Source organism: Coturnix japonica, chromosome 1 (genome assembly GCF_001577835.2).
Source record: "Coturnix japonica isolate 7356 chromosome 1, Coturnix japonica 2.1, whole genome shotgun sequence".
In the NCBI taxonomy this organism is placed as follows: domain Eukaryota; kingdom Metazoa; phylum Chordata; class Aves; order Galliformes; family Phasianidae; genus Coturnix; species Coturnix japonica.
In genome coordinates this window covers 100,967,583-100,992,541 of record NC_029516.1, presented here as the reverse complement: position 1 = coordinate 100,992,541, position 24,959 = coordinate 100,967,583, and the positions used below count along the sequence as shown (strand labels likewise).

The following is a 24,959-nucleotide window of genomic DNA, read 5'->3' as shown; positions in this document are numbered from 1 at the left end:
GAAACTTAAAGAGGCAAAAGTGACCTTATTTAAAATAAGAAATGAAACAAACCAGGCAGCCTCATGCTAAGTGTGCGGTGCCCAAGAAGTCCAGCCATAAGCCGGTGTACTCAAGCCATCTACCCAAACCCCACCACCATTAAGATCTGTTGTGATGGAGGAGAAAAAGAACGCCATGTATCAAAGTCCTCATGTCTCCTGGGTGAATTCTCAGGTTGGTTGCAGCCAACAGGGTTTAGACATCCTTTTGTGTCTGTTCAGAGCTGACGGTACCTCCATGCAGCCTCAGCTCCGGGAGCCATCGGGACTAATCACTCTTCTTTGTCTCCAAATCTGTCTTTGTGAAGCAGCGGGCAGATGCCCCGGGGTCTCGATGACCCGCTAATCAGGTGTCATTAACATAGGCATTCAGAGCCCTTCCTGCTGGGCGCTCCTCCTGGGACCTCCACCCCCAGGCCTCCCCACTCCTCACACCGATAACCTTTCCAGTTATCGTTATAAACCTCTGTACCAGTTTCACTCCCTCGCGGACCAGCGCTGTGTTTGGCTCATGGGCCCTCGAGGCATTTAGAAATGGTAACTGGAAGAAGTTTACAGAAACCATATGAAGAAGCAGTAGTGCCTTCTTCAAAGTATAATATTAATGCTGCAATACAAAGTGGTATAGGAGCCGTCTTGACTAGGTGCCTATTTGGATTTAGATAATTGCTAGCTTACCAGTTCAAACCAGTTCAAAATGAGAATGCACAGCATCCAAGATTTACTCATGTGCCTCTCGTTGGGCTTTTTTTTTCCTTCTCTTCTCTTCTCTTCTCTTCTCTTCTCTTCTCTTCTCTTCTCTTCTCTTCTCTTCTCTTCTCTTCTCTTCTCTTCTCTTCTCTTCTCTTCTNTTCTCTTCTCTTCTCTTCTCTTCTCTTCTCTTCTCTTCTCTTCTCTTCTCTTCTCTTCTCTTCTCTTCTCTTCTCTTCTCTTCTCTTCTCTTTTCTCCTTTTTTTTTTCATTCTTTCTTTCCCCTGCTGATAAAGTCTACCCTGTTTCATCTTCCTTCATCTTCAGTTACTTTGACTCTGCCTACAGGAGAAAGATAACACCTGTAAAACTGCAGGCTGCTCATAATCCAGTACAGTCTGGGCATTCACGGAGCGATCAAAGAGGGGCAATAAGTGGATATGTATGACTTTGTTCATATTGGGCATGACTATAATCTTATTTATCGATTTAGTAATAGGCTGTGTTTTTAAGTATTTAACACCCATCCCATAGATTGTGTCTTCTGCTGAGGCGAAGGCCCTGTCCTGTCATTTGGTCCCATTTGGAGGGCACAATCCACAGAAGAAAGTGCTGGACTCTCTTTGTTCTGGTGCAGGGAAACACACTGCTTTGCAAGTTCTTCCTGATCGACCTGATCTAACTTGAAATAAGCCATTTATATTCCTGCAAAGGAATAGCAGGTTATCCGCATGGCCTTTTGCCCGGGCTTAACATAATTCCTTTAAGACAAACTGCAAATGAATAGTCGTGCAGTTTTCCTGTGCAGGCAAGCCCTTAATCTAATTGGAGCATGGAAAACAGCATTTGGGAAGGCAAAACAGTGTGTAGACTTGGGGAATGAGAGGGGGAGGTAATGTAATGTGGTGTCCACAGGGGCTGATGGAGAGATCTGGACACAGAAAGCTAAAAGTGATTAAGATTTTTAAAATCCAAACAACAACAAAAAAAATATCCAGCAATGGGAATAGGAAAAATAGAACCTAAGCCTGAACTTTTCCACATTCCGAGAACTTCTACCTTCCTTCTTTTTGTTTTGAAACAGACAAGGTTCTGACAATGCTGAATCTGTAGCATATAAGGTAGTGCTGCCTCTCAGTATGAACTATTTCAAAATATAGCTCTCCCTTAATAAGGAGTGCTAGTAACATTGGGCTTAGCTTGATAGCTGTTTAACGTGAATGCTTTTGGCAGCTGCATTATGTAGCACAACCATCACCTTCAAAGGTCAAAGCTTGTCAGGTGTTCACACCTGTCTGCAACAGAGGGGAGAACACCGGCAAGACACCTCCTTAAAATGCCAGGAAAGATCTGACCCATCCCATACACACAGCATGACCAGGGCAAATCCTCCACAGCCACAAGAGACACGTGAGACTGAAGACACTCCCTGGTGCAGTGGGGATATTTAGCTGAGGCATAGGCCCGAGGCTGGAGGTGAGAGACTGGATGTTTCACCAGGCTATGGTCTGGGTACTAGCCAGCAGCAGCAGCAATTGCTGTGAGGCTGGGCTGAGCACAGCTTTTTTGAGGCTAGCCAACAGACGTGTCAGGAGGCTACAGAGCTAAAACTAACTAGTGCTTTTGTTCTTTCCACTGTTTGCCCCATACTTTCATTCCCCTTTCCTGCCCTTTCAGTGGCAGCCTTGTGCAGCAAGAAAAGACTCCACCAAAGATGAACAGAAAAGCATCACAAACTGCTTCAGACAAGGACCAGCATATGCTTGAACTGATGAAGTCCTCTCCTTATATCCCTATTTCTATGGTCACAGCTTGCAAAACTTAACTGATTCTGTGTATTCCTTCTATAAAGAGTCTCTGCTTTCTGTAAACAGTCTTTTGTGGCTTTTCAGAGCAAGATGTGAACCCCTTTGAAGTTTTCAGATGTGTTTGAGGACATCTTTGGTGGGATCACTCGGAATCTGCTCTTCATCAAGGTCTCCTCAGGTCATTATGTACATTCTATTGGCCTCGACATTCTATCAGCCTTTACCCATCTGGGAGAGGAGGGAGATGAGGGGAAACTGCAAGGCTTAGATGGCAATACACTAATGAAAGAACAAAGAAGCTCTTAATCAGATTGCCTTTTAATTCTTTGTGCAAGTTAAACACTTGATATTCTTCCTAAAAATAAGGGTGCAGAACGAGGTAGGGACTACCTAAAATGATCGTGTCAGTGAATGAAATGCTTGGATTAAGTGTACCAGCTTTGCACTGTGCACTGGGTTAAGGCATGTATTGCAGGAAATAAACACTCCAAACTGAGGAAAGTCACTATGAAACAATATCCCACGGGCATTTCTTCGGGCAGCAGAGTTGACTTGATTTGTTTTTTCCCTGCTCCTACGAACAAAGTTATTTTAAGCTCCTTCATTCACTGCACTGGCTGGCAGCAATAGCAGCTACACTGGGATGGTCACGGGGACACCTTGAGGGCAGGAACAAATGGCAAGGCCAGTGCTGGGAACTGCCTCCACCAATACTGCTCTGTGTGAGATATCTGAAGAACAAGCCCCCAGAATGTGAGGAATCAGGGAAGGGCCCCTTATCCAGTAGATCTGGGCTTGTTTTGAAGTTAGAGTAGTGGTACCACCTTAAAAAATGCTTTTAAATTCCATTCTGCCCAAGAATTGCTTTTTCATGCATTATTTAACTCTTCTCCATCGGTGCAAGGAGTTTTCTGGCCACTGCTGTAGGGAAATTGAGAGTTTGTATTCATTAATACCATATCAGCAATTGCAGGTGCTTCTTCTTTTCAATGTATTGCTCTAAATCTGTAAGACTAACTAACTCTTGTTGCCTAAAAGTGTACCTAGGAATTTGAGAAGTGATCAGCAGCATTAAAAAATTATGCTATTAAAGACAGATACCTGATACTTCTGAGAGATACACCACTGAGTGAAGACTGTTTCTTAGTCACTTCGTTAAAAACAGTCCAGCTTTTGGCTGGAGTTAATTTTCTCTCTCGCTGCTGCTATGGTGCAGTGTTCTGAACCTGGGATGAGAACAACACTGATAGCAGGGCAATAGATGACTTGTTGCTGTGCTTACACAGAGCCAGGGATGTTTCATCTTCTGTCGCTGCCCTGCAGTGAGGAGCTGGGATATGGAAGGAGCCAGGAAGGAACGCAGCCAGGACAGCTGACCCAGACTGCCCGAAGGGATGTCCCGTACCAGGTGGTGTCGTGCTGAACTGTACAACTGGGGGAGCTGCTGGGGGTCTGACACTGTTCAGGGACTGGCTGGGCATCGGTTAGTGGGTGGTGAGCAATTGCACTGTGTATCACTTATTTTGGGTGTTTGTTCATTTTCTGTCCTATTAAATTGTCGTAACATCCATAGCACAGCAATGGACTGCCCAGTGAAACAGATAAACATGTTTTTACATGTTACATGAGATGGAAGTTCATGGCAGAGCCAATAGCTCTGCTGGAAAAATCAATAGAATACCCCTCTGGAGCACCCTGCCCCATCATGTCTGTGAGTAGGAAAAGGATGGGTGAGATACTTCATGAATCCCATAATCCCTGCCAAAATGAAACATATATGATGATACACAGTGTGTAACGTGTAACAGATACTTCTGGCTGTCACAGAAGCAGAAGCTGAGATGCAGTGCAGAGAATATCTACATGTGGCCTGCTGATAAGTTTCAAAACAGATAAGGAAACTCATGTATGCCAAATCAGTGCCCACCAGCTTTGAGGAAGAATATTCTAAAACGCAGCTGCAACTTCATACGTGTTGCTCAATTTATATCCCAAACTGATCGGTGGTGATCATGGATACCACTTAACTAATGCATAGCAACTATCTCCTGAGTGCTCAGGAAGTTGTTTCTCTAGCTGTTCTGATGACAACAACATTGCCTTTGAGAATGAATAACAGAGAAGGCCCTGTAGGTGAGGATATGGCAAATCTAGAAGTCCTGCTGGGACTTGAAATCTGAGTGTCCAAGCACTCAGTACTGCCTAAAGCAGCTTTGAATCCACCAGCAAAAACTCAGTCAGTTTAACAAACACTGAACAGGATTTGTGAGGACTCCAGTGTTAGGTAAGTGCTTGACTCAGGTACTTGTTAGCTTCCTCTAGCAAACTGTCTGAGTCAGCTGCAGGAGAATGAAAAGTGAAACAGAGAATGCACAGTCCTGCCTAATGAGGATTGTAAAACTTAGAGACAAAGGGAAAACTAACTTCCTCGAGCAATGGGAGCACTTACGTGCCTGCAGCACAAGACTCCAAGGTTGTAATTTGCTGTGCCTTGGGTAGACTACATCAAAACACACCTCTGGCACAGCACAGTATGACACACACACACAGGTCCCCCTGTTATCCGATCACTCCCTCACATTTTGTGGATGATGAAGGCATGTGGGTCCACTTGCTTTCCAGACTGCAAGGCAAAGACTGTTATTACTACTAAAACTTGTACAGTAAACAAGAATTAATTAATGCCATTTTCCAGGGCATATGAATTACATCAAGCAATGCAGTTGTTTACAAAAGCTTTGCAAACACTGTAGGGATGTGAGCATTACCAAATCGTTCAGAATTTAGACCTGCCTGCAAAGTTACAAGAAAGAAAAGAAAAAGCCAAACAAAAAGCAAGACTTACTTGAAATTTGCTTTGGAAGAAAAAAAACAGAACAAATTCCGGCCTAAGGCCTGTAGCTTTCTTTATACTGTAGCGGTTGTTTTTGCTTTCTTTTTTAACTGATCTCAGGCAGCCCTGCTGACCACACCTGCAAGCATTTAAATTATATAAATAGGTGCATGTGGAGGCAAACACAGGCTTAAACCTTTAAGTCTGGAGCTGCAGCTGACCACGGAAACATTAGGGAAGACCTAAGCAGGAAGATGGTAATTGTTTTGTCTAAAGATAGAGTTTGTCTCCTATAGTACTGGCTGTGTTTGTTTGTTTTTTAATGAGTATGCATGTTCTTTTAAAGGTTTGTTCATGGATGTTTAAGCCTTGTAGGGTTTAAGTGGAACAGATGATTTAGACTTTAAAGGCCAAACTTCATGGGCAGCTGCATGGATGAACTTTGTAAGCAGGAAAAACTAAGTAAAGATAGGTGAAAGACTATTTTGTTTTTCAGTTTTTGTGTGCGAGTGCTGTGAAAAGTTTTCGTTTTGCTTTTAAATCCCACTGTGAAACTAACTGAGATTTTTAGAACGGATTTCTTCCTTCTACTTTTGTTGTTGCTGTTGAAAGAGGCAGACTGCCAAAGAGGAGAGAAATAGAGGAGTAATTGCTGTGTTTGTATAAAGGACAAACAAAGCCTATTTCCTCTGCCCTGTGACCTTATAGCCTGAGGTATCCTGGTAACATAACACACTTGTCAGTACTTTACTGACCCAAATTCAAGGGAACAGCTTGAACGTTATCCTGTGTCACTACACTGTAACGTGGTGGATATAGTACTGGAGATGTTTTTTGCTTCTTAAGCAGTGAAAGGAGGCTGGATGGTTATTATTTGATGGGTGTTTTACAGGCTAACAGCAGGTTTCTGCCTTGATGAGGGCAAGGTGGGGCTTTTTGTGGTTATAATGGAGTAACCTGATAAAAGTTATTGCTTACTGGTGACCTCAGCATATCACTGAATCTCATAGCTCAACAAGGCTTACAAGGTGAAAGGTGCTATCAACACTAACTAATGCTGACCCCCAACTTCAGCATGTTGGGGTGAGTAGCTCAGTTATGGTAAACTGTGTGGTAACAGACCAACAGGTGCAGTCCCAATCTGTGGGCACACCGGAGGTGTTTCATGCTGGAGATATGAGAGGCCAGTGTATTTAGTGAAGCAGCCCCTCCCCCGCCGACTGTCGTCAGCTGGAGCGGAAAGGGGACGCTCAAGCCGGGAAAACACCACAGCGTGCCAATACTGGAGCCCTCTCAGGGCTGGAGCCGCACTCAGGTCCGGCGAGGCGACGCTGTGACGCCTCCATTAGGAGCTGCGCCATTGCACTGTGGTAAGCGCACAAAATGGCGGCGGGCGCCGGCAGGGCCGGCCACGTGACCTAGAACCCGACTCCTTCTAGAGACATCTCAGAGCGGGCGATCTCGCGAGCGTGCCGAACAAAAGGAGGGGGCTACAGGCAGGAGGGGGGGCGAAATCTCGCGAGAACTAGCGGACCGACCCTGTAGGGAGAGCGAGCCGAGCGGGCCGCCAGCACGAAACATCGCGGTGTCGCCGGCGGAATGCGAGACAATCTGCCGGGCCGGGGCTCCAAATCTCGCGACACCCCCGTTGCTGCCTTCAGCCAGACCTAAGCTAGAAGAGACGCGCGCAGATCTCGCGATAACTTCTCCCCCCCTCCGGCGGCGCAGCGCGGTCGGTTTCTCTCTCGGCAGCGCCGCGCGGGAGCGGGGAAAGGAGGGGGCGGGGCTTAGCTGAGCGCTGAGGTCAGCGCGCGCCGCCGGGCGGGCGGGGACTATATAAAGGCCGGGGCCGAGGCGGGGGGTGTTCAGTCAGGAAAGCGAGTCGTGGTGAACGAGTGGCAGCGGCGGCGAGTTCCACGGCCCGGCGTATCTGAATTTCTTGAGGCTGAGCGGGATATCCCGAGACGATCTCTCGTTATGAGTCATGTGGCGGTGGAAAATGCCCTCAGTCTAGACCAGCAGGTGAGGGATCAGACCACGGGAACGGACCGGGGGTGGGGGAGGGGCGCTCCGTTAATCGGGATATAGGGGTGGTGGGGGGGGCGATGCGTGCGTTGTGAGGGGCCGAGCTGCGCCATTCGAGGCGGCTACGTCGTGATTCTATTCTATCGCTCTCTTATCATCCCATCCCCCCACCGTTTCTGGTTCCATCCCCCACCGTTCTCTGTTCCATCCCCCCCCCCCCCTCCCCCGGAACGCGGAGGGTTTGTGGCGTGTTCGGTTGTTGCGCAGTTCCCGTCGTTGGTGCGGCCCTTTTTTCCCCGCGGAGAGTTGGGGGGAGGAGGAGGAGGAGGGGGGGGTGGGGTGGGGGGCGGCCGGCAGCCAGCAACACCAGCAACAGCGCCGGCGGAGGAGCTACAGCCCCGCGTGTGCCCCTGTGGCCTCCTCTGCACGCTCCGCGCCCGGCTTTGTGTGCCGGGCAAGAGACGATGGTAAACGCGCGCGGGCCCCTGGCGGCGGCGGGCGGGGAGCGGCTGCGATGGGGAGAGGGGGAGGAGGAAAGGGGTGTTGGGGTAGGGAGGAGGCTGGCTCAATGGCGGCCATTGTGCGTGTGACGGAGCCGGGCGGGGGTGGGGGCGCTTTGTGCTGGAGCCCTCGCCGAAGGGGCGGGCGGGGAGAAGCGGGGCGTCGCGGCCGCCTTTGTTCGTGCTGACGGTGGCTCCTCATGGCCGGGCCGCGGTGACGCAGTTGAGCTCGAGCGGGCTCTCGACCCGCCGTGTTGTTGTTCTTTGCTTTATTTCCTTCTTCTCATTACGTCTTCCATCTTCTCCCCCCTCTCCCCCCCCGCACTTGTGGGGAGGAGTCAGGCCCCTGCTTGGAGCTGGGGGACGGATGGTTACCTAACCCTGAGGGAAAGGGGGTGGGGGGAGGAGGAGAGCTCGGCTCTGTAGCGAGGCCCCGAGCGAGCAGAAATAACCTTCGGGAGCTCTTAGGTTTCGGGCAGCCACGGTTCTGGGGCGAAGTAGGTCAGGGAGCCGGTTCCCCCCTCTCCCCCCTCCGGAGCTGCAGCACGTGACGGGTGCCGGCAGCCGGATTAGCTGGGCGGGCTGCGGCTGCTCCTGCTGCGCCGAAAATCCAGCCCCGCAGTGCCGGCTGCACCGCCGCACTGAGATGCGGCCCCGGCCTGCGCCATCTCCACAGCCGGGGGGGGGGGGGAAGGAAGAGCCCGGCGCTCTTGGTTCTCTGCCCGCTTCTTATACCCAGCGTTTGCTTCTTACTGACTACCCGAGTAATGTATTTATCTCTCGGATAAGCTAAAGAGTTTGGATTTTAAGCAGCTTTAGAGGGAGCAGTCCAAGGCTCCCCGTTAGGATTTATTTCAAGGAGCTGAACGGTAGCACATAGTAGAAACATACAGAATCACAGAATGACCCGGGTTGGAAGGGACCTCAAGGATCATTGTAGTCCCGTCACCACTGCTGGCAGGGCCACCAAAACATACACCTTTACCTAGATCAAGGTTGCCCAGGGCCCCGTCCAACCTGGTCTTGAACACCTCCAAGGACGGGGCATCCACAACCTCCCTGGGCAGCCTGTTCCAGGGCCTGACCACTCTCCTAGTAAAGAACTTCCCCCTAACATCCAGCCTAAATCTTCCCTCATACAAACATACAATCGTTGAGGTGGGAAAAGACCTCTTTAAGATTATCTAGTCCAATCATCAGCCCATCGGCCACCATGCTAAACATCTTTGATTTGGATTGACTCCTGTTGCAGTTGGAAGATGTGCAGTGCAATTGGCCTCGCATAAAATTTAGTTGTCTTTAAACATATTTCAGCTCTTAATATGTTCTGCCTTGTGCTCTGTAGGTAAACAACTGTACTAAGCTTCCTCTTTGTTATGTGTGTGGGTTGCCTTTTATTTACGTGAGTTGCTTGACCTGAAAGCCTTTAAACCAAGGCACATTTTGGTAGGCTGAGGGCTGCAAACTAAGCCTGCATAAAGCAAATGAAAAGTTGTATTTGCCAACAGTGAGGGTAGGAGGAATTGGCCTAATGTTTTGGGAGCAGAAGTTGCTTCTGACATGGAAATGCTGATGTCTTAGTGATGTTAATGCAGTCTAAAAGTGGATTCTACAAATGAAGCATTACCAGTAGGGCACATGAACGATCCTATTCATGTTTCAGAAAAGAACAAAAAACCTGACCTCACTCAGAATGCATTTTGATAGACTGGGAGACCATTCTAGGCTGTTACTCAGTCCTCATTTAGTGCATTAAGCAAGTCAGCAGTACTTGATTTGGTGGGTGTACAATAGTCTTCAGTAGTTTTGGTGGGTGTAGTCTTCAGGCTTTGCTGCCTTTATGGTGCGTGTTTATTGGTAGCTTTGAAGACACATGAAGATAGTTCTCAGTCCTACTGTTACTGTGCTATTGAGCATTATAGTATTGGCTTTTCTCCATTAAAGGAAATGTAGCAAAAAAGCTGTTTCTTTGCAGCACTTACTTCTCAGAAATCTGCTCTTGATCTGCAAATGAGCATTTTGCCTCTTAGCATAAATTCATGATATAACATGTTGATATTTACTTTGCTGTTTTGTTCTTTTTCCAGTTTTCTGGTCTAGACTTGAATTCCTCAGACTCCCAGACTGAAGGAAGCTCTACAAACAGTAAGTACATGCAAGTACTTAAAAGTTTTCTGTTGAGCAGGAAGTTTCAAAAACAAGGCAGGCTCTTGTACCTGCAGAAGTAATTTCCAAAGCAAGATGTACAGCCTTTAGCGAAGTGCAACGAGGTTACTAGGTACATGCATACTTTGGACAGGCACACTTAGTTGCAGTGGTTGTGTAAGTTGAGCGTTTTGGTAGCGCTTCTAAGTACTGAACCAACTTGAGAGAATCCAGATCCCCAAATTTTCTGTGGCCTCTGGTCAAACAGCTGAGGCCAGTAATTGTTGTAGTAATTTTGTGACCTGGTTTAGCAAAGCATTCCGCTAGTGTTCACAGAATCACAGAATTATCAAGGTTGGAAAAGACCTAGAAGATCATCTAGTCCAACCATCACCAATACTTCCCAGTTAAAGCATATCCCTCAACGCAACATCCAAACGTTGAACACTCCCATGGTCGGTGACTCCACCACCTCCCTGGGCAGTGCATTCCAATGCCTGACTACCCTTTCTGAGAAGTAATACTTCCTAATGTCCAGCCTGAATCTCCCCTGGCACAGCTTAAAACCATTCCCTCTAGTTCTATCACTGAGTATATGAGTTGTGGTGTTAGAGGTAAGCGTTTTTAGTGGTTATCTGCTCTAATTGAGATTTGTTAGGTAGGAACAGTGTTATTTCACATGCCAAAAAGACAAGTATTTTAAGACGAGAAGGAATGTTCAGGGAACTCCCATTAAGCCTGTGCTTACTATGTTCTGCTTTATGCTGATTAACAATCCAGATGCTTCTGGATTGTAAATGAAGAATGCTATTTGGAGGCAATTGCACGTGGCTTCTGGTTAGATCTAAGCTGAACTGAGTGGGACGGTTAGATTCAAGGGGAAAACCTACTGGCATTAATACTGTGAGTGCCAGTGTAGGAATGACATAGTGAACATCATAAGCTGCTCAAATAACCTGGAACTATGTGAAGCCTTAATCAGTTCTTGGAAGACAAACTTTAATAACAGGTACTGTATGTCCAGAAAAGGCATGTCATGTCTGTATTATCTTTTGAAAGAGAAGTTAATTAAATGTATAAGAATTTTATTTTCCCTGCTTTGGGTCCACTGTGAGAAATGTAAGTATTCAAAAACTGTTTTAAAAATGCCCTTAAAGGTCTAAAAGCTTGTGAGGCAAACTGTTTCTTCCTTTGCAAAGGGTGGTGTTGAAAAGGCTGTTAAGAATGAAGTTACAGTATAAAGCTGGAGTATAACATAACATATATATATAACAGTATATAGTGTTATCTTTAACATTGTCTTTCTTTTGTCCTGCAGAAGGCAGATACATTCCTCCTCACTTAAGGAACAGGGAAGCTTACAAACAGGGTATGTATAAAATAGGGGGCAACGCTTGTAATTGATTCTTAGAGGCTGTTAAAAGTTTTGGCACTATAGTTGGAAGCGACTCTGCAGCCTGCTTGACTGTTCTGCACAAAATACTGCAACTTCACTTCCTGTTTTTAGCTTGGTGTTGTTGGTTCCATCTCCAGGTGATGTTCTAAGCTTGAGTTTGGTGTTTGATAGGCAAAATGTCTATTGTAGAGAAAGATTTCAGAGCTTGGTAGTGACCATTAGATAAAGTGATATTGCTTTGTGTAGATAACAGTTGCTAGAGGAAATGTTCTTTTACATAGACCAGAGAAACTGAAGTGTTCTACTATGCTACGAATTGAAGAAGAGACTTCTCATAGCTTAAATTTTAAACCTCTTACTGTGAAAACAGCGGGACTTTGAAAGGTCCTGCCTTTATGGTGCAGGAGGTCTCTTCCTTGATGGAGTAGGTAGGAGAGTATTGAAATACATGCTGATATCTTCTGAAGTTCTTCTGGAGCTGCTTAATGACTAAAACAAATATTCTGCCACTTGAAGAAACAGATCAGAAATGTGAAAATGAAAATTCCTTTAAACATTGAAGAGTCATTAAATTGCCCTAAGGCACCAATTGACATGAACAGTCTGTAATGGAAGCTGACTTAAGTGGGGAGAGTGCAGGGATTCTTTATCAGCTCAGTTCTCTTGAAGTTCCCAGTAACTTTAGTCTCAAATGTGAGCAGCCTTGGAGGGAATCTCAGAGAAACCCTGGAGGAACTTTGGTTGTAGGAAACGAGAGTTAAAAACGCTGGGGAACGCTGCATACAGAGGTATTTTCATCTCACATTGAGGAACATGATGTGTAAGAGTGTCCGTATTAAGAGCTGCTCTCAAATAAACCTATTTGAAACAGAGGCATCTTGTTTCACTAGATATTTGAACTCCACAGTGTGTGTGGAGTTCAAGTTTTCTCCTTTGAAGTGAGAGAAGTGGGAATGTTGCCTTTTGTATTTGACTAAGGAGAAGATAATAGGATGTATTCATTATGTAACTGGATTTTCTTATTCATGCCATTCATTGTAGGCACTAAAATGTCACCTTGCAAAAGGGTAAAGAAGTCGTGAAACAACTTAAAGAAACAGTGTGGTAGACCTAGTTCTTAGGGGATGTCAACTTCCATTGGTACCTCTGTTGCTTGGGAATTTCCTATGAGCTCTATACCGCTAGATCCCTTGTGACTCCTTGTGGTAGGAAGTTTGTAATAGTTAAGCTGAGAAAACCAAACCAGGACTTATGCATTGTAGCAAAGTGTGTCATCCTCACCATGAGGTGACAGTAAAGTTATTGCATGGCTAGAGGTCTGTAATGCAGTATTTGGTTATATGCAACAAATGCGATTTAACTACTTTTTTTAAACAAACAACTTTCTGTGTATTGGCTGTTGATTAAAAGTCCTTTGCAGGTTCTGAAAAGTGTCTGTACACGTTAGCAAGCAACAGGCAAAGCAGTCTTTGGATAGCAGTAGTGATTGACCATATAAGGAAAGTCTTGAAGTGTGTTCAGCTGTATTTTGATATTCCAGTAGAATCCTCATAAACTGTGCCCTCTAACTTGCATGAAAGCACTAAGTAATGCTGCATTCAGATGGAGAAGGAACTATTAGTTTATCCTGTGTGCTGTTCCCTTAGATGCATTTTGGGAATGGCTGGTATGTAGTTTCTAGCTTGGGGTTCTCAGTTTCTTCCGTAGCTGATTATGGTGCAGTAATACAGAGAGGCTATTAATGTTGCACAGTATACTTGTGGCTAAGTAAGAAATTGCTTAAGGCAGTAGACTCAGTGATTTAACCATAACAGTTTTTTTCCTCTATGTGAAGAGCTGAGTGTCCACTGGGTTTAAATAGGTGTTGGCTGGGGAAGAATACTAAAATGTTGAGGGTATGTCTGTTCCAAAACCGTATGGCATGTTCCTTGTCTGTTAGGTAAATTACAGTATGATGTTTCCATAGACGTGAGGATGTGCCCCTGTTGTGGTACAGATAATGCCAGTTTTGTATCTGAGAGCAGGACAGTGCAGAACTTCAGGAGATCATATAGTAAATTCAAGATTCTTTAAGCTAATTAGTGTCAATTCTGCTTTTCAGCAGCTTAAGCTACTGCATTTAGAGCTCAGAATAAGCAGCCCTGTATATTGATGCGTTTGGCTTTGAGTTTTGCTTGATAATATTGATATGTTCTCTCATGGCATCCTTGTTGAACATCTTAAAGCTACTCTTGGGTATTTGAAGTCTGAGTTTATCTATATTAGATGAAATGAAAAAATACAGCTTTTCAAGTGATGTAACCATAATTGCTGTTAAAACATCATGTAGTGTGACCTAAAATGCTGATTGAAATGTGTAGCAGCTACTGCTTTTCAGAGGTGCGGAAGCCACAGTTTCCTTAGATGTTATCATCTCCTTGGGGAAAATATGTGCTGGATAGGATCATGTAGATCATGGAAAGGGTATTTTCTTACTTATTTTTTGAGTCCAGTATTTGAGACTCTGGTTAGATCTTTTCTGAACTTCTGAAGGTGAAGCTCTAGATAAGTATTATAGAACTAAAGTTTCCAGTTCAGTACCAGTGCTTCTGTCCATCTCCTGTCCCCTGAGTAAACACCACTAGAGGCCTAGTTACATTCACAGCAATGAAACGTGCTGTCATGCCATATTGGATTCCTTACTTTTAATTTGAAATTACTCAAATGCACCATGACCTCTGTTGCCTTTGTGACTTTCTTTCCAGAGGAAAACAAGTACTAGCAGTGATGTAGGTGCATTTTTAAATGTACTGCTTCTGCATTTATGGAGGTATTTCAGCAAGTTTGATTGGCAGTAAGAGATTTGGTGCCTGTTGGAGCAAATCTTGTCTGCTTTTCATTATTTTTTTTCTTTTAAAGACTGCCAGTATTTAAACCATGTGGACTTTTGAGTGGAGACTTACTGGACAGACATTTTTCTTACAAAAAGTTGGAGTGTGTAATATATGGCTTAAAATACTTTCTCTCTACTAGGCTTTGATAGTGGTGGCTGGAGTTCTAGCAGAGACAAGGATGCATACAGCAGCTTTGGTGCACGGTCTGACCGTGGAGCAAAATCAAGCTTCTTTGACCGTGGAAATGGATCAAGAGGAGGAAGGCAAGTGCTTATTTGCATAGGTGCTGAATTCCAAGTCTGTTGCAGTTCTATGGCACATATATAATGTTGCTGTTGAAAATGGAATTCTAGGTGTGAAGGTTCCTCCTCCCATCCTTCTACTACTTCATAGCTGTAGGAATTAAATGATGGGAAGCTTGCATGTTGTAGATGTGCCTTATAGCCCATCACCAGCCAGTACTGCAGTTCCTATGACTTCCTGACTTGCCATGTCATCAACAAAATTCTAAATGGGTGGCTACTACCAGAAATTGATTTGAGCGTTTAGGAGTACATAAAATACATCAGAACTGACTTCTTTTTTCCAGTTTTTTTCCTTGTTGAAAAAGTGTAGTTAATAAACCTGGGTGAGACTCTTGCAGGTTCTCTACCTTACTTGATCAGTCTTACACACATCATGCGTTGTATGCACAAGTGTGGTGAGAGTGACCTTTGTCAACTAGTAAGGCTGACGGTGGTAGTCCTGTATCCAGACTTTTCTCAAACATGATTTACCAGGCCATAATCTAAACAGTTGAGGTAAGGACTTTTTCCACCTTCTTTTTAAGTCAATAACACAGGTGAGCTCACTCTTGGTAAAACTGGAAATCTGACATGTTCCTTGAGGGATTTAGTTTTATCATGTGGTGGGGGGGAGTAGGGGAATAAAATGAAGTTTTTTGGGGAACTGTTTGGGCTTGGAAGATGAATATAACATGAGGCATATACCAAATGCAGGTTTAAGTTTCAATGTATTAAGCTAAAACTAAGCTGCTAAGTTAATAATTAGAACAAACTTTTCCTTTCTGTAATGTAGAATAACATGACCTAGTCCTATAAGTAGGTCTAAAATCACTTCAAAGGTCAGTTTGAGTATCTGTTTATCATCCTGTGGTCATGTATTTAACATACAGACATAATATATTCAGCTAGGCTATACTGGCTTTGGTGTTTTGTTCTTGTGATGGTGGCCTAACACTCATACTGTATTTAGGTATGAAGAGCGTGGAAGAGGTAGCGACTATGATAGGAGTGGCTTCGGTAGATTTGACCGTGGTGGAAATAGCCGTTGGTGTGACAAGTCTGATGAAGATGACTGGTCAAAGCCTCTTCCCCCAAGTGAACGCCTGGAACAGTAAGTAATGGTTCTACACAACACAATGTGATAGTGCTAATTGGTTCACCTAATAAAAAAACCACTTTTTTTTCTACTTTCAGAGAGCTCTTTTCAGGAAGCAATACTGGCATTAACTTTGAGAAATATGATGATATTCCCGTTGAAGCTACAGGCAGCAATTGTCCTCCACATATTGAAAGTGTAAGTTGTTTTCTTAATCCAATTTGTCTAATTGTGACAGTTCTGCATGTGAAATTTGATGTTTTGCTGTGTTAATTTTAGGAAGCTAAGGAAACACTGTCTTGCTTTCCTACAGCAAAGATTTTTTTTTTAATGAGGGGAGCTATATATGATGAACTAAAACATAGGAGAGGTTGTGTAAAGTTAGCACTTCCAGTTTACTTAACTGTATGATGTATCTTTAGTAAATGTGTAAGTAGTGGAAATGCTTGGAGGTGCTAGTTTGCAGGAGCTGTTTAAACATTGCCATTAAGTGAGGTGTTAAGCATTGTATGAATAATGTAGTTTGCTTTAGAAGCTTAGCTGTCTCTTTGAGAATCACTTATATTGCTGGACTAAGTTGATATCATATTCCCAATTAACTGATTCTTTAGTATCTGACGTTATAAGCAACTTCCATAGGAAGAAGTAAAACCAAAAGTATTTCATGAGAAAATCTGCATGGACTGAGTGGCTTGTTCAGGGAGGGATGGAGGGTGAGGATCTCAGATTTAATCTTTTCAATTTAAATATTTAATTTTTAATTATTTTACAGTTCAGTGATGTTGATATGGGAGAAATTATTATGGGAAACATTGAGCTCACACGTTACACTCGTCCTACTCCAGTCCAGAAACATGCAATACCTATTATTAAAGAGAAGAGAGACTTGATGGCCTGTGCTCAGACAGGTAAGTTTGTAACTATTGCTTATTATTTAGTCTCTGTCAGTGATAATAGATTCTTGCATTCTTGAAGCTTTGGGCAAGGTTTCCTTAAGGCAGTAAACCTATTGTTCAGAATGCATTGGAATATGCCTTGGGAATTATGAGTTTAGTCTTGCCATTGATTTGCATGTGCCTTGTCAGGCACATGTGTTACTATGTCCTTAGAGAGCTGTTGATGCTCTAAATTGCTTCAGAGTGTTGTGGTGCTCATTGATTGACAGTCTTCTGTAGATAACTTTTCTGGCTGAAAAATAAACTCGAATAGCTTGTGCAGTATCTGTATATCTAGCACAGATAATACTAGGAATGTTTATGGTACGGGACTGTGTTCAGTAGATAACAGTATGACAGCTTTAAAAATAACTAATAATGCTAAATTGTATCTATTAGGGTCTGGGAAAACTGCTGCGTTTCTTCTACCAATATTGAGCCAGATCTATGCAGATGGACCTGGTGATGCCTTGAGAGCTATGAAGGCAAGTATTTTATTACCTAGTCCTGAAGAAGCTGAGTCCAGTGTATGCATTTGCTTCATATGCTGATGCCTGCTACTGGATGCAGTTGTTGAGCTGAAGTGTGTCGTTGTTATTTTGGGTAGATGAGGGGAGTTTCTCACATCTGAAGCCTTTTCTTGGGCATGGAGAAGTTTGTAACTTTTTCCTCAACTGAAGGAGAAAAATGATTTTGTTGAATGACCTTTTGAGTAGATCCTTGCTACTAAAAAAACTGTTAGGTTAGTTGTCTACGTTGCTGATTTTAAGATGAGGCAGTACTCCTCTTGTTTTCCATTGGTAGGCTTGCTTCTAGTTGTAGATATTGTTACAGGTTTTAGAGGACATGCTTGTGCTGCAGTTATGCAGTTGTTAACATAATTAACCAAAAGTTTAATCTTGGGCACTGCAGCAGGGCAGTCAGATGCAGTATCCAAAACAAGTTGATGCTCAACTGTTTGCTTTCTTGTGTTTTTAATTCACCTTTTATCTGGGGATTTTTCTTCCTGTTCTAGGAGAACGGAAGGTATGGGCGCCGTAAGCAATATCCAATCTCACTGGTCTTGGCCCCAACTAGAGAACTGGCTGTGCAGATCTATGAGGAGGCCAGGAAGGTATGTCTAGGGGTTTATTAGAATACAATAGTTCATGTGTCGTTCTTCTTAGCACTAACTTGCTTGTTTTGTAGTTTGCATACCGTTCCCGAGTTCGTCCATGTGTTGTGTATGGTGGTGCAGACATTGGGCAACAAATACGTGACTTGGAACGTGGATGTCACTTGCTCGTAGCAACTCCAGGTCGACTGGTTGATATGATGGAGAGGGGAAAGATTGGACTGGATTTTTGCAAGTAAGTGAAGTGATTCTGTCCATAACCTAATGAGTTGCTGATGTGAAACTGAATCTCTTTTGAGATCTAGAGAGAACTCTATAGCACTTAAACTATAAATGTCTGGTTGAGAAATGTAGTCCAGTGTCTGTAGTGAGTTGTTATTTCTAAAACCATCTGAAAAAACCTCTTATTATTACTTTAGGTACCTAGTGCTTGATGAAGCTGATAGAATGCTTGACATGGGTTTCGAACCTCAGATTAGACGAATTGTTGAACAAGATACAATGCCGCCAAAGGGGGTTCGTCATACCATGATGTTCAGTGCTACTTTCCCCAAGGAAATCCAGGTACTTCATGAAAGTTCAAATACCTTAATGTTCAGTCTAATCCTATCTCTGAAAGGGGGGAAAGATGCTGATCTTTTGCCTTTCCTTCTTTAGATGCTTGCTCGTGACTTCCTTGATGAGTATATCTTCCTGGCTGTTGGCAGAGTAGGTTCTACATCTGAGAATATCACACAGAAAGTAGTCTGGGTGGAAGAGTTGGACAAACGATCATTTCTGCTCGACCTACTAAATGCCACAGGTAAGCTACCAATTTCAGATATCTAAGTGAATATTATAATTTAAGTATCTCCTTATATTTCTTCAGCATCCAGTGAATTTCTTGCATTGGCTAAATGGTGGTTTTATGTTGAAAACTTCCAGTAAGATCTTCAGTTTATAGAATAATTGGGAGCAGAGAACTAAAGCTGACTTTTTCCAGACTGTGATGTATTCATCATTGCAACTTTTCCTCTTGTAAACTTGTGCTTCATTTATTCTTAGGCAAGGATTCCTTGACTCTGGTGTTTGTGGAAACGAAAAAAGGAGCAGATGCTCTTGAGGACTTCCTCTACCATGAAGGATATGCCTGTACAAGTATACATGGAGACCGTTCTCAAAGAGACCGAGAGGAAGCACTCCATCAGTTCCGTTCTGGCAAGAGCCCAATTCTTGTTGCCACAGCTGTAAGTCCAGTTTTTTGAAGTTTTTTGAAGGCACATCATCTCACTGAACTCGGCTCAGGGATGGATTTTTCTTTTACTCTATTAGGTAGCAGCAAGAGGACTGGATATATCAAATGTAAAGCACGTCATCAACTTTGACTTGCCAAGTGACATTGAAGAATATGTGCACCGCATTGGTCGTACAGGCCGTGTAGGAAACCTTGGTAAGTATAGACATGTAGTAGCTGATTTTTGAGTGTAGTGATACAGAATAAATAGCAAGCTAAAGCTATGCAGGACTTGAAAGGAGGGGAGCCCTTGTGCCTTCTGTGCCAAGGCAGAATTGCTAAGAAACTCTGCAGTATGGAGTGTAGGGGTTTTTTTTTTTTCTCTTTTATTTGGGATTCTGGAAGTTATTTACAACTGGAAAAATGAGTAAAGAGGACTGAAGCTGGAAGTGAAGCCTAAGCTATATACTAGCACTCTGTTTTTAGCTTGGTTCCGCAGGGTTCTGTTTTAGTTCCTGCAGTTTTTTTACTGAGTTTCAAAAATACCTTCAAAGGGGAATATTAAGATGTGGAATACTTACCCCCCTCATGGTAGGAAAAGCCTGTCTGAAGCCTGTTCTAACTTCTCGCTCTGTAAGAATGTTTTAGAGGATCACATGTATTATGCTTTGCTGAGGAAGAATGGGATGAACAGTCTGTGCAGTTTTCTTGTAGTACCCTTTTTTTTGGTGCTTATGTAACTACATGAGATCCCAGCACAGCTAGAACTTCAGTGTTCTTCACTTGCATAACTGTTAAAGTCTGGACAAAGTGCCACTGAAAACTAATGCTAAGATTTGATACCATATGTAAAATAGATCTGTCTTCAGTGTCTGTCAGTAAATAGGAGACCTGTGTGAGTGGCTAGGGTGGAAAAATGAGCATTTACTGTTCAGATCATTCTAATGCTCTTCATGGTTGAGTTTGAGAATATGATGTGCTTGATATGGAATGAGTGCTGTACGGTATCTACTTCACGTGGGGCTAAAATTGAATGTGTCCTTCAGGTCTTGCCACCTCATTCTTCAATGAGAGAAATATAAACATCACCAAGGATTTACTTGATCTTCTTGTTGAGGCTAAGCAAGAAGTTCCATCTTGGCTGGAAAACATGGCTTATGAACAGCATCACAAAGGAGGTGGCAGCCGTGGGCGATCTAAGAGGTAATGACATGAGAGCTTTGGCTAAAGGTATATTTCAGTGACTTGTGAGGGGCAGTTCTATCTAAAAACAGTTAATTTTTGAAGAGTACAAGCCAGTGCATGCTGCTGTCTGCTTCACCCATAGGTTTGTGTGTTCTCTACAGTGTTTTTTTTCCTTCTAAACTAACTAGGTAACTGCTAACATTTGCTAGCAGAAATAGCTCTACAACTCACTGAAAGCATTTAAATACCTTCTTTTTTTTAAGAAATTAAGAGAATTTCTTAATTGTGCGAGCCACAGTTGTACTTGAGCACCTGTTGAAAAGTTAACAGACAAGTGTTACTAACATTAAAGTATAAGGTAATGTGCAGATGTGAGAATACTTGTGAAATAGTTTTGGTGCAGAAAGCTGAAATGTTTCCCGTAAATTGGAACCAATTATGTTAGTGGCTTTATAGCCATTAATGTTTATATATCACTTAAAAGCCCTGTGGAACAGAGGTTGGACTGAATCAAATCTCAGCAGGTCCCGGTAAAGTAATTCTTTGTGACAAGTTGACTGGACATTTAAGTTTTCCTTTGCTACATTGAATGTCCTTTCTAGGTAGTATTGGGTGCTCATTAAAAAGAGAATTGAAATCATATTTGCACTGATTGCTGGGCAGTTGTAACATTTATTGAAGAAACTGTGCTTGAGCTTATAGTCCTTAAAATATCACTGAATAACGTGTTTTTATTCCTTTATAAAGCAGTAGGTTTAGCGGAGGATTTGGTGCCAGAGATTACAGAACAAGTAGCGGTGCTGGCACCAACAGCTTTAGCAGCAGTCGAACAGCCAGTGGCCGTACTGGAGGAGGTGGCAGCAGAGGATTTGGAGGTAAGGAAAAAGAGGGCAGGTGTAGCTGGCAGCTATAAAACAAGACTTAGAGTACTTGTTACAATAGCGCTTGTGGAAGTTAAATGGGTAATTGGGGTCATCTGGTACGTTGTATGTAAAGTTCAGCATCCTTATTGGGTCTGTATTAGCATAAGTTAACGTGTATCTGTTTGATGCAACCTGTCTCTTTGGTTTTGTTTACATGTAGCAGAGCTTTTTGGGGTGGGTTTCTTTAATTGACTGTAGATGTCTTGTTTGTGTTCTGAGCTGTTTTCTGTTGTGAAGGTGCTGCAAGTTACCTTTAGCAGGTTAATTAAGCATCGCTTTCTCTTGCCTTTCGTAGGTGGTGGTTATGGAGGCTTCTACAGCAGTGATGGATATGGAGGAAACTATAACTCCCAGGGGGTTGACTGGTGGGGCAACTGAATCTGCTTGCAGCAGATAACCTACCAAACAAGCTAATATGGAAACCACATGTAACTTAGCCAGACTATACCTTGTGTAGCTTCAAGAACTCGCAGTACATTACCAGCTGTGATTCTCCACTGAAATTTTTTTTAAGGGAGCTCAAGGTCACAAGATGGAAACAAAGGAACAAGTAGCCCTATCTCGAAGGTGGTTTTGAAGACTCTATTGCTGTAGTCAGGATTAACTCCCCTCCCACCCATCCCCACCCAGAAACTGCATTTATGATTTTGTGACTGAGGATCATTTGTTTGTTAATGTACTGTGCCTTTAACTTTAGACAACTTTTATTTTGATGTCCTGTTGGCTCAGTAATGCTCAAGATATCAATTGTTTAGACAAAATAAAAATTACTGAACTTGGGCTAAAATCAAACCTTGGCACACAGGTGTGATACAACTTAAACAGGAATCACTGATTCATCCATAATATTACAAAGAAAAACTTATGCGGTAGCCTGCATTAGGGCTTTTGGTATCTGCAGATTTGAAAAATAAAAACATCTTGAAGCATATCAATGCAATTAGTTTCTAATGTGGCAAAACTGTACTAAGTTAAAGTTCTGATTTGCTCACTCTATCCTGGATAGGTACTTAGAACCTGATAGCCTTTAATAAGCCATTCCAGTCATGATGAGATGATGTATGGATACATGCATACATTAAAAGCACTGTTTTTGAAGTTAATGCAAGTAAATACAGCAATTCCTTTTTCAATATTTAGGCAGATCATTAACGTGAGCTAGCCAAACGTGGGCAGAATATTACAGGGAACGTTTAAAGGTCTGATAACTTGAAATAGTTTTTAGGAGAATTCATCTATTTAGACTTTTTAAAAATGCCTGCCATATGAAATTGAAATGGTAGAATGGCTGACCATGGCAGTGATGGGTCCTCCTTCAGGGCCTGACTGAATTTTTGGTCTAATAACGCATGCTAGTGTTGATGTTTTTTGGTCAAGAGGGTATGAACAGGAAGAATTATGCAGCAGGCTTTATTTTAATGCAGATTCACATTACTCTGTTCAAGCTGCGTGGAGATGTTAAACTGGCTTACTGTAGACTTTGTAAAATGGCTCCAGAAGAGTAACAAACAAAACCTGAGATCACAGAGGTTGGAAATGTACATAAACTGCACAAGGTTTCAATTCTGCTATTAAAGTGCAGTTTTAGTCAGTTTTAGTTGCATAGGTTTCCATTGTATTTATAGTCTGTTTATGCTAAATCTGGCCAAAGATATAAGTATCGTCCACCAGAAAAACGCCTAAGCCACTCGGAATTTCTGTGCTGACTTTGTGGCCAGAGCGGTTACCAACTCTGATCTACAGTGGCGTAGGAAAAGAGGCAAAAATCTCCTAAAGTGCAATAGATTTTTTCAAGTGTATTGTGCCTTGTTCTAAAACTTTTATTAAGTAGGTGCACTTGACAGTATTGAGGTCATTTGTTATGGTGCTATTTCAAGTCTAGGTTTAGGCCCTTGTACATTTTGCCCATAACTTTTTACAAAATACTTCTTTTATTGCACATTCAGAGAATTTTATATATGTCTTGTGTGCGTGTCTTTAACTTCCAATCTTATTTTGTCTCTTGGAGATTGAACGCAGCTTGTTTAAGGAGAAGGAAATAGATTCTAAAACTTATTTGGGACCACGGGAATGATAGCTGGGAAGAAAACTATTTGCACACGACAGATTTCTAGATACTTTTTGCTGCTAGTTTTGTGTAATATTTATTGAACATTTTTGACAAATATTTATTTTTGTAAGCCTAAAAGTGATTCTTTGAAAGTTTAAAGAAACTTGACCAAAAGACAGTACAAAAACACTGGCACTTGAATGTTGAATGTCACCGTATGCGTGAAATTATATATTTCGGGGTAGTGTGAGCTTTTAATGTTTAAGTCATATTAAACTCTTAAGTCAAATTAAGCAGACCCGGCATTGGCAGTTATAGCCATAACTTTCTGATAGTAAAACAAAAATTGGCAACTTAAAATTGAAACATGCCAAGGTTTTGATACACTTGTCTTAAGATATTAATGAAACACTTCTAAACACTGATGTGAAGTGTCCAGATTCTCAGATGTTTGTTGCGTGAGTTTTGTTTAGTTGTGTGTTCTTTTTTTTTTCTTTTGGTTTGTTTTTTTTTCCAGTGAATGTCTGGCACATTGCAATCCTCAAACATGTGGTTATCTTTGTTGTATTGGCGTAATCAGTGACTTGTGCATTTTAGCAAGTTTGATCAGCCAGCAATACTTTTCAGTTCAGTTACAAGGATTCCAAACAATATGCAAGAATGGATTGAAACTTGCTGAATGTGAAAATTTGAATTTCAAGTCACTGTAGGTTTAGAATTGCTTATTGTATTAGTTTAGATGCTAGCACTGCATGTGCTGTGCATATTCTTGATTTTATTAAAATAAAAAAGTTGAACTGCATAGTCGATTCGTTTGTGAAGCGTCACTCTCCTGGTTTCTGAGATGTAGCTCGAGCAGTTTCATCCACGTGCAAATCTGGAAGCAGGTGAATATAGTGTGGTACACGTCAGCGTGCTTATCAAATGGGAGCTGAACCCAGGCTCACTGCTGTGGTAGCAAGCACAGAATTGCCTGTACTTAGCAGCATTGTGTACTTATTCAAGTCTAAAGAAGCTGAAATGGGGGCAGGACTGATAAGATTTCCTTCCCCTCCCTTAGGGGTGACAAGTTCCAACTGCAATGAAATTTGATTGAAGTTGATGTAACAGAACTCAGTTCTTCAGCCATAGGTATTCAGACCCATCTCGGTTGTGTTGCATCGTAGTGGAGATGTCTTCTGTAGGGTGTCACCTGTTGATAGTTGCTTGGTAGCCCTGTTGAGAATAAGCGTGCAGTTGTGTGGGAAAGCTGCAGTACATAGTGGGTCACAATTGGAGGGTGGTAACTTGTCCATCTTCCCTCCAGAGTTGCTGCCCTCTGGTAGCACAGCCAGACCTGTGCTTGTAGTTCTGCCTTAGCTTTATACAATGTGGGGTTATGAGCTCTGTGAATAGAATGGAGTGAGCTTGTGTGCTGGGATAACCGTGGGGAGGCAGTGAAAGGAATAAATTCATGTCTTCAAATCTGTATTGACCTATTGTAGAAACAAATCTAAATGCATACTGGAATGATTTAAGTGGATTCCTGCTGAGGAGGAAGAAAGAATGAAAGTGAATCTGCTGCAGATCCACGGTGTGGGTTAAGGACTGGTCCCTCAATTAGTAAAGGTGTGATGTGTACCTGTAGTCCTGTATCCACAAATGCCCATCTATGAGTCTTCCTTGCCTTGTGAAGCATCTCTCAGTAGAGCACGTGTGCTTTGAAGCATTGAAGTGCTGTGGAGGAGATAGCTGTGTTTACCTGCGTTGCTTCCTTGTGGCTTGCTGTTTTGAACACACTGAGCGTGGACCACACTAAATTTACCTGCTTTAGACTTGCACTAATTCCCAACCTCATCCTGCAGGGCTTT

General features: G+C 42.9%; 1 protein-coding gene across 4 annotated transcripts; it reads left to right on the top strand.

Annotated features, from left to right (window-relative positions):
- The first annotated feature begins 5,581 nt into the window (after positions 1–5,581).
- DDX3X (DEAD-box helicase 3 X-linked) lies at positions 5,582–23,911 on the top strand. 4 transcript variants are annotated; one of them, XM_032449257.1, is made up of 17 exons: positions 5,582–5,627; positions 9,983–10,040; positions 11,359–11,409; positions 14,449–14,572; positions 15,564–15,704; positions 15,788–15,887; positions 16,462–16,597; positions 17,024–17,109; positions 17,640–17,738; positions 17,813–17,973; positions 18,158–18,302; positions 18,396–18,540; positions 18,783–18,964; positions 19,050–19,167; positions 19,998–20,154; positions 20,884–21,011; positions 21,355–23,911. In XM_032449257.1, exons 1-17 carry the CDS (start codon positions 5,625–5,627, stop codon positions 21,435–21,437), a joined length of 1,917 nt encoding a protein of 638 aa, XP_032305148.1. In that variant the 5' UTR covers positions 5,582–5,624; the 3' UTR covers positions 21,438–23,911. The 4 variants fall into 4 exon arrangements, with proteins under 4 accessions (XP_032305148.1, XP_015740336.1, XP_015740343.1 ...); XM_015884850.1 differs by lacking the exon at positions 5,582–5,627 and adding an exon at positions 7,202–7,392; XM_015884857.1 differs by lacking the exon at positions 5,582–5,627 and adding an exon at positions 7,202–7,392 and having other exon boundaries at positions 20,887–21,011; positions 21,355–23,906.
- Positions 23,912–24,959: the final 1,048 nt, after the last annotated feature.